The 14196-nt window shown below is 42.2% G+C and overlaps 1 protein-coding gene, 1 long non-coding RNA gene and 1 other non-coding gene across 4 annotated transcripts in view; 2 read left to right on the top strand and 1 right to left on the bottom strand.

Moving 5' to 3' along the window:
- LOC123969775 (E3 ubiquitin-protein ligase DTX1-like) overlaps positions 1-4829 on the bottom strand; it is a 28498-nt gene extending 23669 nt beyond the window's left edge. Inside the window, exons 1-2 of one of the 2 annotated variants that reach the window (XM_046047438.1) lie at positions 4339-4829; positions 3073-3299 (exon numbers count right to left, since the gene is read on the bottom strand). In XM_046047438.1, coding sequence (XP_045903394.1) covers positions 3073-3283 — 211 coding nt within the window. In that variant the 5' untranslated portion in view covers positions 3284-3299; positions 4339-4829. Of the gene's footprint in view, positions 1-3072; positions 3300-3540; positions 4003-4338 lie in introns of those variants that run through there. The other variant, XM_046047437.1, reaches the window with a different exon arrangement.
- Positions 4830-5318: 489 nt separating this feature from the next.
- trnat-ugu lies at positions 5319-5391 on the top strand. The gene has a single exon. It is a non-coding gene; the product is annotated as a tRNA-Thr (tRNA).
- Positions 5392-9384: 3993 nt separating this feature from the next.
- LOC123969937 lies at positions 9385-12205 on the top strand. The gene is made up of 3 exons (XR_006824825.1): positions 9385-9426; positions 9716-9789; positions 11988-12205. It is a non-coding gene; the product is annotated as an uncharacterized LOC123969937 (long non-coding RNA).
- Positions 12206-14196: the final 1991 nt, after the last annotated feature.

Below are 14196 nucleotides of genomic sequence, written 5' to 3'. Positions count from 1 at the left end.
AAAAATCATTCCCTTCTCTCAGTGGTTTCAGTGCAGTTGGTTTTGATTTAGTCATTTCAAAGAATTTTCAACACATTTGCGGGCAGCGTGACTTTCATTTTCATGTGGAACCCCTCCTAACGTTAGCCGAAGTCCCCTCCCAGCTCGTGTCGTGCTAAACTTAGAAGACACATCTGACCTCAGAGCCAATTCATGACATTATTCCATCACAAGCACCTCGGCTAAACTGCAAAAGTTGCTTCCGGAGCACCTGTTGCTTCACCTTGAACTCAATCAGTTCAGCAAAACTTTGCTTACTTTCCTCCCCTCTAATGTAAATGTGCACTGATGGTCTCTGTGAACGTGGGCTACCACATGTCACCACAACCACAAACACCAGATTTGTTTCATTTCTGTGTCAGAGGACACCAGCTTTAAGAATCACTTCCAGCTCCGACCGAGCAGAAAATGCATCTGCTCTTGGTGCTTGTGCTTCTTGACAAGACATCCTGACATCTGCAGACAGCTGGCTGGCTAGATAAAACTCCCCGGCAGACAGGGGAGAGAAGGCAGCAGAATCCCCACACTGTCCAGGCGTCTCCCATGACTTCACCTCTTGTAAGATGACACCTTGTTAACAAACACAAACCAAGAGCGCAAATCACTGCGACTGCTGCATTTTTCCGTCCGTCCCTCGAGAAGATGTGGATGACGAATTTAATAACTCACCCAGCCCTAAATAAACTACATGAATACATGCTGAGAAACCGTATCATACTGTAAATACAAATCACTTTTTTTTGGGGGGGGGGGGGGGAACCCAGCATACATGCGTGCAAAAGTACACCCACAGTAACTAATACACTGAAGTGAAGCCGATCTCTGACCCAGCACAGTACAGAAAAACACTGCTGGCCCAACTCTATCTTTGATTTCTCTCTTTTCCCTTCTTAATCTTTCTTTCTTCCATTCATCTCCCACCTTACTGACCTTGTAACAACCGGTGAACCCCAAACCTAACAGCCCTCCCGCTCCGCTCTGCTTCTCAAACCCCTCTGACTTTCACCTGCTGCGTGTGCGTCTCACGGCCACAATGGGGAAACTCACATCTGTTCAACAAAATCCAACAATGGTGGAGGAGCCATATTCAGAGAGAGAGAGAGAGAGAGAACACAGGCTCCCCAGTTATCGCTCTCCCTTCTGCAACAACCAGTCTCACTCCATCTACATCCCCCCCCTAAAGGCACACACACATATCACTCTAGCTCTCCCATGTCAACGCCAAAACAGAAAGGCCCTTGGGATTTTTTTGCCTATTGACGAAACTAAACACACAAGAGGGAGGGCGGAGATGAGGGAGGGCGGGGGCGCTACAGAGGGACGACAACTAAAGTGAACTCTGCTCATTAGGCCTTGAAATATTCCACTCTTCCCACAGACTCCAGCTCTCCCACCATAGCTTCAGCTGGAAGATGTGTGCGAGCAGCAGGTTTGCCATGTTACACAAGCTGTCTTTGCATTTTTAGTCTAATAAATAAACAAAATAAACTCACAAAATGTCAGACAGAAATATACAACTGTACACATTCTACCTTTCACCGAAGTCAGACTAGCCGCCTTGTTTAACTTATTCACTTCATTCAAACTCTAAGAAACAAAAGCATCTTGCTTTTTTTACACTTTTCCAAATATCACCAGCTCTGATTTGGTGGAAGTAAACCCTTAATTCAGAGTTAGATATATTCTGTCAGGTAGATACATTTGAGTGTGCTATGTTTTGGCACAGAAAAACAGTGAATAAAACTGTGGATGACCTAATGGCTGAGGTGAGGGAATCAGCAGGGTTTATCCATTTCACAGCGCGAGCAAATACACAACACGCCGAGGACGCTTCCCGGTCAGTGGCTGTTACAGGTTTCTGATCGGAGGCTCCCCAGTTTTGATACCTTATTATTATTATGTCTGTAAACCCCTCACGCTACAGGATCAATTGGACCCAAAATTATTCTCTAGTGTGCTGCCTGCATAAAAGGACCACTACTAGCTGCAACGCTAACTGGGGTAACTACTTAACAGCAGCTGCAGTTACTTTAGTGATATGCTAACCCCTATTTGTTTGAAGCATGCATTTGACAGGTGACCAAAATCTTGCAGTTCTTTCACGCTGCATCTTTAATGGCTGTGATCAAGATGTGAGCATAAGAAGTGGCACGGACTAAAACTATAACAGAGTTACGAATGTTTTCTGGTTGGCGCAGCAGGAAAACATGCCAACAAGTGCAATTGTGACAAACTGTAAAACAAATAAGACCGTGATTTGTTTACCTTATAGCTCAAACTATACAAGCTAATGTAGGTTCATTTTTAAATTTAAAAGCCCCATCTGTAATTTAAAAAAATAAAAAAAAGGACAATTCAGTCCATGCTGTGACTGTCTTTGCTGACAAAAGCACTGCAGCCAGTTCTTTTCCAATCACGCAAATACTTTAAGCAGCAAATCATGGGATCAGCTTACAAAACCCAAACTCAGTTTACTGTTTCGCTCTTGTGCTCCACATTTAGTCAATACTCAGTACAGCTGTCCCCAGATAAAGCTCTGTGTGCTGTACATGAGCTGGGAAGACTAATCAAACTTCGGTGTAGCTACAGTGAAACTACCCAGATGCGATGCTTTGCAGTCTACATTTAACAGAATATATTTGACCCAGAAATGCAAAGTGCTATGCTAGGAACACAGAGCTGGACAGCAGCAGGATCGCAGATTAGCTAAATCTCAACTAATATTCTGAATTTCTGAATGTAGGGTCCAGACAGAAGCGATTACACCTTTATCTTACATTTAGAGCCACACAGCGTGGATACAATGATGTGGGGTCAATGATGGACTTAAGGCATGAAGGTTATTGGAAAGCCATGAATATGATCAGCAGACAACAACAAGCAGAAGCTAAAATAAGCTGATTATACAGTAATGCACAACACTTAAGGTCCCTTTATTAAAGCCAGATATAGTTTTATGACCTTTCACCTTAATAAAAAGCCCAAACATTACATCCTGTCTTGCTGTGGCTCCCAGAGCCCTCCCTGTCTTACCTGTGTCCTGTCTGAACTGGTGCATGGACTGGAGATCTATGATGTAGGGCGAGAGCCAGCTGTCCACCTGGCCGAGGACCACGCTCCCTCCGCGGGGGTCGCTGCTCCGGATGGCCGCCTCTATCTGGTGGGAGACGGCGGGGCTGTAGGGCCGCCACCGGCCGTGTTCGTTCAGCCATTCCCACACCACCACGGCAGAGGCCAGAAGCATGTTGTTATTGTTGGCCCTGGAGAAGACAGGAGCGGTGAAATACCAGGAGGACACTTATTTCTGTTAGCTAGAAGTATCGCTAAGCCCCTCGGTGATGAGCGAAGGATCTGTTTGCCAAACCAGCGGCCAACAAACAACATTTCATTACGATATCAATTTTAAGCTGGCCATTTCTGAGTCTATGCGTCTTTCTCGCCCTAGTGATATATTAAAACTGTACCCCAAAAAAGCTAAAACAAAGCCAAGTTTCTTCTTACATGGAGCCGATGCTTGATAGCTAACGCCGGGAGAAGGCGACACATTCTTCTCCGGAGATCCGAGCTCCTCGCATGGCCAAAAGCAGAAGGAAGCCTGTGGCTCTCGCTCGACCTGCCTTTGTTATAACACCGTAGTACGAAAATAAAAACAGCTGTAAAGGAAACAGACGACGAAAAGACGTGAATAGTGTCGCTTATGTTCGCTAGTCGCCGCTCCAGACACGCCGCTAGCTTCTCCGGCCAGTCGTTGATTTCCAGCGACGGCCTTTTTTTAGGTTTTCGAGGGATTCTCGCCTCGGTGCGGGGGAAGAAATGCGTTTTAAAACGAAACTGTTGTTCTTATAAAGCGTGAGCTACACGTAAATCCCGAGAGAAGCAGCCCCGGTGGTGTCGGGGTGTAGACGGCAGAGGCTGGTGTGTGTTTTTCTCCCGTAGTTTGGGGCGTAGCATAACGAAATGTTGAGAAAGTAGTGGCTTCCAACAGCGCAACCTCAGTAGTGACTCCAGCATATCGGAACAGGTTCAACTGGATCCCGGGAGCACAGCAGGTTTACACTGCAATGTTCAAATGTGCATTAGGTCCCAAAGGCAATGCATTATTATTATTATTATTATTATTATTATTATTATTATTAAGCGATTTAACTCAGGTTACTAATTCCTGAAATCCCTGCTGCTGCAGCCTGAGGATTTGAACACCTTGGTTAGTCCACATGCACGTCTAACGTTAATCCATCATTTCACTGCACACAGAGAGAGACAGAGAGACAGAGAGAAGGTCCTGAATCAAACATTCACCTGTTGATGTGAACTTCGCGACCCACCCTCAGGGTCCAAGACACTTTGAACAAAAGGATCCAGGATCGACACAGACCTCCTCATGAAGTAAATCTACCCTTTCGTCCCCTCGGCTCCACCATGGCTCTTTCTTCAGGTGGTCGCACAAAAGTCCAGTCCCCCTTCTTCTTCTTCTTCTTCGTTATAGTGATGCAAAATCCAAACAGAGAGGAAGTAGATTCCCTCTACTGGGTTACGCGGAGCACAATGGCGCGTCCATGATGCGCTGAAGTAAACTGTGCCATTATTTGTCCTAACGCTACCCTTTCGCGTCCATCTTTACTTAAGAGGAAACTTGGAATGAGGCCACAGGCGTGCAGGAAGGACAGCAGCCCCCTCCCGGATCCTGACTCTCACCACGCCCGCGTCCCCCCTGTTGGCCACCGCACCGTGCAAAACAACCCGCTTCTATTTAACAAGTGGGGTTTGGCCCATTTGTTTATAACTGCCATCACTTCACACTCGCGTGAGGCATGTTCTACTGAAGGTATCCTGCTAATAAACTGAACTTATTCAGATACCGGCAGTCGGCTTGTTGAAGGTGGTCACGTGCTGCCACCTGGTGGATCAATGGGGAATCTCACGTGGATTCATAAAGGCAGTTTTTCGAAGGCACGAATACAAAATCATGTTAGTTAGTCAGAGCTAATACACTATAGGTGTGCTTGTAACTTTATTATCGCATTGTCTGATCAATATAAGCTCAGACGTGTTTTTCTAACCCTCCCTGCAGGGGCGGCTCGCTGCGGCCGGAGCGTATCCCAGCGTGCACTGCGGAGCACAGTTTGGGTTTTACCTATGGCTTTTGTACCGGAACGATATAAAAACCACAACAAAAAGCTACAAAAGTACTTCTACTATGCAGTGATAGTAAAAAAAAAAAAAGAAACCCACATAGACCAAGTATTTAGTGAAATGTGACGTCACCTTTCGTCGGCAAAGGCTCCATAGCTCAGGGGTTAGAGCACTGGTCTTGTAAACCAGGGGTCGCGAGTTCAAATCTCGCTGGGGCCTACCGTACTTTTTCTTTGGTGGACCTGTTATGACGCACGCAACATGAGTTGTGCTGTAATTTAGCAAGGTTCTCTTATAAAACAATATATTTTTAAAACTACTTTCAAACATCACATTTGTATACAACACTGTATACAGAGCAGCATTTACACTGCTTTACGTATTCAGTATCATAGCCACCTGTTCGCAGAGGCACTGTAAACGTTAACGTTGTATTTTTAATTTAAGTTTTTAACATAAAGAATAGGTTGAAGTATAGTTCAAGTTGACCATCATCATAATAAAATGTCCATTCGTTAGGCTCATTAACTTGTTGTCAAGAAAATTCATAATGGACTACTTTTAGTAGGTGGAGGGAATACGAGATACTTATTCAACACTTTCCTTTCTTTGAAGTTGCAACAAATTAGACAGAACAAGGAGTTTTCTGTGATTTCTGACACCATTTAGTGATTACATTTCCTCCCTTATCCTCTGTGACATCCTCCACTTCTCCTTTTCTAAAGATTTAGTTTGATTTTATTTTGATTTTCAGTCATAGTGGAGTTGATTTCAACCTAGCAGCACGCTAGAGACTATAAATTAATCTTCAAAACTTTACATTATTGTTAACTTTCTACATATATGGGCATATTCCTTGCTGAATATTCAAAATGATTGCTTTTATTTTAAGAATCTTAGGAAACCTGCACTTTTCCCATTAATGTGGTTTTTTAGTTAGGCTATTACAACCTTAACACTGATTAGAGGCTCAAGGCCAAGGACTCCTATAAGAGGAAAGTAGAGGGACATCTGATCGACAACAACCCGCGACAGATGTGGAAAGGATGACACCACAGTAGTTGGATGTATCCACGAAGGGGACGAGACAGCGTACAGGTCAGACAATAACCTGACCCTGAATATCCCTAAAACAAAAGAACTAATTTTGGATTTCAGGAAGCACAGACAGGACTACACCCCTCTCCTCATAAATGGAGATCGGGTCGAAATGGTCACCACCTACATCTCTGCTGACTGCTCCTGGACCCATAACATCAGGGACCTGGTCAAGAAGGCTCAGCAGCGGCTACACTTTCTGCGTGTCCTCAGGAAGAACAATCTGGACACGAAGCTGCTGCTGGCTTTCTATCACTCCTCTGTGGTGAGCGTCCTAACACACTGCGTAAGTGTGTGGTACGCAGGCTCCACAGCTGAGGACGGGAAGGCGGTACAGAGGGTTATAAACACTGCCCAAAAGATCATTGGCTGCCCTCTGCCCAGCCTGGAAAACATCTCTATATCCTGCTGACTCAGGAGAACCAGGTCCATCACAAGAGACCACTCACACCCTGCCTACCCCCTGTTTGATCTGTTGCCCTCGGGGAGACGTTACAGGTCAACCAAATCTCACACCAGCAGGCTGACGAACAGCTTTTTTCCCCTGGGCCATACGAACTGCCAACACCCATGGACACACATAAGCCTCCAATTCACCCAATAACGCCCGAAACAGCAGAGAATCAGCCCACTTCCCCCACTCTTGTAATAACTATAGACACTTTAAGACTTTACCTTTTTATTAGATTTTATGTGTATATATAGATAATATACAATACAAGTAAACATATATACATATTTTATATTTATATATCCTGGTTGTATATATTATTGTGTCTCTATTTTTATGAGAACATCGTTTGTTTTAACCTGTTTTAGTCTTTTCTTGTTGTTTCTTTTCTTGTTTTTATGGTGCAAGGGTGGCTCCATGGGAGGGTGTACCTTCACAATGCAATGACAATAAAGACTATTTTATTCTATTCTGTTCTATTCTATTCTTGGGGATCATCATGAATTGTAAGAAGCTCGTTGTGAAAAATGGAATCTATTAAGATACAATTAGTTCTCTGTCCTAAATACCTACAGTTAAGTGATGATCTGCTGTATTTCAGTTTACAAAATCCAGGCACAATAAATTATATTATTTTTTTACACATCTAGCTTGTATTTTGGGAGTGGATTTTCTGTTTTCTTTCCACCACAGTCTGTTGTGAATGATTCAGCCAACCGACCTAAGTAAGCCCGGATTTGCCTTTGTTGACCATAAGATTCCAGGATTCCATTTTATTTCATTTTATCATATGACGGCTTTCTGCTTAATGTCATCCATTGTTACAACAGATAGCCAATCACATTACAAAACGGAAAGTAGAAAATAAGTTAACATCGATGGAGGTGGGGGAGTTCATGCATGTGAACCTGAGCTCACACCAATTCACCAAAGTCAGCAGTTTAGTTAAAAAAAAGGCAAATATGATCATGGCCTTCATATTTGGTTAGTTTAGCCAACATGGAAAAAGAGTTTAAAATTGCTGCCTGTCTGGTGGCTAATATTTCAGAGGAGATTAGCTAGTTGTGAAATAAATGAATGGGTTTGTATTATGACAACATTTCATTTAACTATTAAGAATGCTTATTATGCTAGTTACATAATAGTTTTCATATCATATGAGCTTCTTAAAGTTGTGTGCAAGGTGCTGTTAGTTAGCGTTAACGAGTGTAACACGAATGTTAAATTCATATATAGCACTGGATTATGTAATTTAGCTGATGCTGGGAAACTGCCCACTCCCAGCCAGAAAAAGTAGCACGACCCCTTTAAAGGGGCTATATGTAAGTTTTTCAACGAAATCAAATTTTCATTGCCTTATTGTTAATCGGCTTAAAACTTTCTAAATTTCACTTAGAATTTAAGCACACGCCTGTTTTCTACGTTGCTTGTATCAGCCACTATTCTGCTTTTAATGTAAGGTCTTCGGGTCGGATTCAGCTCTGTGCGCGCTCCCGAGCCTCTCAGACTACAGCGACAGCACGGCAGCTAACGCCAAGCAGTCCACTAACACAATAAAACAACCGGCTCCCAGAAAAACTCAGGCTCCACGCAAGGGTACAAAACAACAGTAAAGGTTTATGTGCTGAAGCCCATCAGACCAAACAGGTTCAGATGATGTCGAGTAAGAACAAAGTGAGCATTAGTAAAGCTGGAGAAACACAGAGAAAGTCACGTTAGCTCGCCGGCTAATGCCGAGCAGTTGCTAATTTATCTGCTAGTTATCCGGTGCAAAGTTATATTGCTTTCCATATTACTTGAAAAAATAACGTGACGCGTGTTACTATCCTGTGTACCACTGGTGATTTAGCCTACAAGAAAGGATGTAACGGCAAAAAGCAAATGTGGAGCGATTTGTTTAACGTTAGCCTATAGTGATGCAGCCAGCTAACACTACAGTAGCTCGGACCTGCCGCTGTTTGCTTCATAACATTAAGTTTAGGTTTATTCTCGTTTTACCAATACTCAGGTACACAGCTTCTCCACCTCTCAGTCGCTGTAACTAACATGACCCACATAATATACAACACTGCAACAAAACGGTCACAACAACAGAGGGGAAGAGCCATCCACTAACACTAAGTTACAGTAAAGTTACTAACTGTGGTCTAACTCTTATAATATTCAGTAGTATCATGTAGCTGTGCTGACATTGCTGAGCCTCCGGAGAAAGATACACAGAAGATACAGCAGCAGGCGAGCTAACAATGTAGCAGGTCGGCTAAATGCAGTAAATGTACCGTGATCATGTAACGAGCACGGATTAGTTCAACCTGCAGCTGATAAAACTATTACTGTAACGTTGCAGTGGGAGTTTCCAGCTCCGTCTGTTCTCTCTGTCAGTCTATATCCGCCGTCTTTTGGGAGTATTGTGCCGATATGCGGCTCGCTGCGCTGAATGAAGTAACGTTATGGAGCCGGTGTTGATCTGCCTCTGAGACGGGAACGCTGAAGTAACAGAGCCTGAACATGTCTGAGTGAAAAGCCACAGCCTGCCTGCTGGTGTTCCTGCATTTATTGTGGTATTTCTGTATGAAAGCGGTTGTGTTTCGGATTCTGCTCGCTCCTGAGTTCAAGCGAGCACGCGTACGAGCACACACCTGGTTGCAATCTTAGAACCGCACCGCTTGTGACCGCTGGAAACTACATAGTGCTCCTTTAAGAAGGTAAAGCGTCCCAGTGAATAAATGTTGTTCCCCGGCTTATGTAAGTATGTATTCTAAAGTTGTATCAGTTAAATAGATGTAATGTATTATTAACTTGCAGATTACGAAGTTTCGAGTTGTCCCATGGACATAATTCTCAAGATAAAAAGTCTGTGAAGTACTATGGGTACTAGAGCCACGGTTAGAAAAAAGAATACTAATCGAGACTTTGACTAATCGACTTTCCCTTGTCAGCCAACTTGGTTACTTGGTTGGTTTGTTACTTTATGGTTGTTTCTTTTGTATTCAGTGTATATTTTCAGCAGGGTGCCATCTTGTTGAGAGGCTAGGCACCCGTGGAAAGGTCCCTTCACTTTTATGCATGTGAGTAGTTGCACGGGGACACTATATAGACTGCACCATTTTTGCTGTGAATAATGTGTTGAGGTTTAGCGGTAGCACTCCTCAGCGTAGTCTGCCTCTCTACAAGTAACCTCTGCTTAGTTTTGGCTAAAGTGATTTTGGGGCGCTGGATTTATATTTCTTTATTTGAACTGATATTAAAGTAGTTTGCAACTAATTATTGTAACAAATTTATAATAGTTTTTATTGCTGGTTCACATTTCTTTTTCTTTGCTGATTAAAAATATATTTTGGTATACTTTGAATCATGTCTCTGCCTCATCAGTAACATTCCTGTGTGCCTTTATCTCTTTATTCTCCAATTAATCAATCAAGGTTTAAATAGTATTTCCTCGGGTGCAATTCCCTAGGTGGCGTTGCTGGCTTTCATTCAATCCTCCCCCTTTCTGGTCTGCCGTGCCACATCTGCACCCCCCTCACTTAGACACACCTTTGCTCTGTTTGGGACAGTATCACTGCTCCAAGCTGCTTCCCACTGAAGCTGCTGTGAGCTGCACTTTGTCAGAGGGGCTGAAGTTAACATTTGTGTGGATCTGTGCTGAGATTGCATGTGTTTACAATTTCAGTTTTCCACCTCCGATGAAGAGACCACACTTGTCTCATCCAGTACAGTCTCAAACGGGGTTCTGTGTCATCAGGCAGTCTGAAGGGGATACTAGTACTACCACATCAGCAGATCATTAGACTAATGCACTATAGGGCAGGTACATTTCTCATTAAATTACAACTTTATTCTCAACATATCCGAACACCAGAGGTGTGGATTCGAGTCACATGACTTGGACAAAAAATTATGACTTTAGACTCCACTTGACAATTATCATTGACATGAAAAGGTGCCACATGCACATTTAAAGAAGTTACTTCCCAAGCCACAAAGAGGAGGAAAACTAAATCACACCTGCATGTGTGCTCACTAAGGTCGGCTTCGTTGGTAAGTTTCGTTTTCTGTCGTCAGATTGAAGTAGAGAAGAAGAGTTTGCTTTGGCGGAGGCGGTTATTGGCCTCTGCTGGCGACCCGTAGGAGCTCCACAGACATGCAGGATATTAATCGATTCGTCTCTTCAGTACGAAGAGAAAGAGCCTTGTAGGATGTTCTGTTCTCAAGCTGTGGGCCTGTAAAGCATGGGAGCGCTTTTGGTCATATATATTGACTGTTTTGATCAATATTTCAATGTTTTGGAAGCTTTATGTTATTTGAAACATATAGCTTTTTTTTACCAGTCGAGGATGAAAAAATATTTTTTCTATATTGCATCTCCATGTAGTCTGTAATGGTAGAGTAAATATGTTAATTTATATGTGTAATTGATTTATATTCCTTAGCTTCTGACCTTTCAAAGGAGACCAGAATTATGCATCTAGGCCAAATGGTTGAGGAGATATTACTGATTTATTTTGGGTTTGTTATTTTAGGTGTTTTTTCCAGGAAATAGGTGACAGGGTCCAAGTACATCTACAGGAGAAACATATTTGAAAGCAAGCTGACTGCCTTAGAGCCTCACTTGATGCAGGAAAGGCAGAAATCGGTGCAGAACTATTCACCAGAATGCAGGATATTATTTGTTTATCCGGGTGGCTGAACCACTTCTGATAAAATACAAGCACATTTCCTGCTTTACACTCAGCTCTAAACCACACTTTATCCATGTCTGGCCACTAAATCTGTGTTAGAGCACAGCCAAACTGCAGCAGGTTCACAGCAGCATCCATCGTCCAGACTTTCCAAAATGAGAATAGGTTAGAAATCTACTATCATTACAGTATTGAAGTACTGCAAATCAATCAGTGATTACTGTAGCACAGTACTGTAAACATATGCATACATAAGTATGATTTCTGTATGAATGAGATGGTTAACTCTTTTTACTGACACAGTCGGTAGTAAGGTAGCGTGGTCCAGAGTTAGTGTGTAAACGAAAATATAAAAAAAACCGTCTTTCAGTATGATAGACGTAGCTTTGGTGGGCCACATTATGTAGGTACCAAACCTTATTTAGTGCGCCGGAAGACTGGTCAGGTATCTGTGACACAATAGGCCACTGCATTGTATTAATGAAGCCATTATAATAATACCAAACCATGTGGGAATTTGTGTACACTTTCTAAATGTGTTTGTCTAACTCTGGTGAATGGTCTCTGCTTGTATTTCTTTCTAGGGCTACATCCACACTACCACGTTTTTCAAGAATACCAGGGATGTTTTCCCACGGACCGACAACGAGGTGGAACTGTTACAGAGACCATAAAGCGACTGTGGTGGTGGAGGACAGACTCTGAGTCATCGCAAAGAAAATACGGCGACATTCACAGTAAAAGTGTGTAAGTGTTATTTGCATAGTACAAAATATTTTAATAAAATACAATAGCATAAACACTGTCAGTAGCATTGTGTAGTAGCAAGACCCAATCAGGAAGCCAAACGTGAGTGTCTGCGTCATCATTTTTAAAGTCCTCCGTTTTTGTCTGTCGTCCGCACTAAAACGCCACCCGGAGTGTTATCGGCAGATCTTCTACTCTACCTCCTGGACACTGCGGCTCCGAACAATGTCTTCTTATTTATGGGAATCTGACATGTTTTGTTTACCATTTTTATAATTTTCAATTTCACTATTTAAACTTAGTTATATTGTGACATATTGTGACTACTGCCACCACAAGCAATTTCTCCTATCGACCTTTGACACCAGTGTCTTCTTGTCTAGCTGCATTTTCATCCATTACTTCAATAAGCTTTTTAAGCCATTTCTGCATATGGTAACTCCAAGTGCACAAGTAAAGCAATACAAAACTATACATATATACAACAGTGTTAGTGAAATCTGTATCGCATTTGGCCTCAAGTTTTCATCCATGTCACATCTTATATCCTCTTTTACAGTAGGCTACATTAGGGGACCTTTTGCATGCCTGATTCATCCCTGGCAATCTGCGGCAGATATGTCCAAGAAATATATCTGATCATGTAGACGGTAGTCAAAACCTTTCCACCTCCATGAAGTGAGGTCTTTGGGGTTGAGGAAAAGTGACACCATCCTGGGATAGGCTGCAATCCACTATACCATGCAATTACAAAGTCTCTTGGATTTTGCCCGCTCACCTGGCACAGGTCTTTTAAGGAAGGAAAAAATGGGCTCAGTGTCCACATTTTTAATGTAAGGGTTTAATTATGAACAGTTTTGTATTGTATATAAAAATATGCAAAATTGAGTGTACATACAGCGTTTTGGTGGTGGAGTGAGAAAACAGGTCATTGAAGTGATCCACGGTTTAGTTCACACTGACTTGTGCTGTGCTGTGTGAAGGGTTTTGAAAGTGAAAAAGTGAACTCATATAGGGAAATGCGAATTGTAAATAACCCAAAGATACAAAGAGACAAGAAATGCAAGAAGAAAAAAAAAACACACCCACCAACTAGAACAATTTACAGCCATGCATCCATTCCACAGGCAGAATATACATAATTATAAGCCTGAAAATAAAAACGATTTCAGTTTGAACACTGACAGTTGTGGACAGGCACTTTGTTCCAGAGAGCAGAACCAAAGTAACCAAAAGCACCTTTCCTAGATCCCAACTGGTAGCACTTTACATTAAAGCTTGGTAATAACATGGTGATAGTTTTATAATAACCAAAATAATAACCAGGTAATGGTATGGTAATTAACTATCGGTATATCTGGGTAATATCAGACTGAGCTGTATGTAACAGAGTAATTATGGGCCAAAAACAAAGGGTAACATTGGGGAAACACATTTAAAGATAGCAACTAGGCAATGCTATTTAGTAATATTGTAGTAATATTTAGGTAACTATGCGGTAACCTTCTAACAATAAAATGGTTATATCAGTGCAATATTTGGATTGAGAAATGGTAATAACCTGATAATGAGGTAATATCATAGGCTGTATAAAAATAGTGGACGTATCCACAGTGACGTCACCCATTGGTCTGTGGACTGCTGCTCTGAAGCTCCGACTTTTGCATTTGGGCCATCGCCATCTTGTTTTTTTGGAACCAGATATGATGATATTTGGACGAGAAGGCTGAACTAACTTGGTTAACAAAGTGCATCTGTAATACACCTTATCTGTCATATTGTTTGGGATTGCTAATTTTGGCTAGTGAAAAACCTGCTTAAAACTAAATGCATTTACTAGAAAACAGACAAATCTAAGAGTGTCTTTTAGTACAACCAATTTCTAAACAAGACTTTAAGCAACCGCTATGTTACAATAAACTTCAATGAACTGGAAACACACCGTGAAAAGGTCAAAGTTATTTGATGAAAACACCAAAGCACCCAAAAACAAGTTCACAGCTGGTTAAATGTACACATGGATAAGATTTGCCTCTATCCTGATTG

This window comes from Micropterus dolomieu, linkage group LG04 (assembly GCF_021292245.1).
Source record: "Micropterus dolomieu isolate WLL.071019.BEF.003 ecotype Adirondacks linkage group LG04, ASM2129224v1, whole genome shotgun sequence".
In the NCBI taxonomy this organism is placed as follows: domain Eukaryota; kingdom Metazoa; phylum Chordata; class Actinopteri; order Centrarchiformes; family Centrarchidae; genus Micropterus; species Micropterus dolomieu.
Note: the sequence above shows the minus strand (reverse complement) of the source record. Positions and strands in the feature narration are given on the sequence as shown.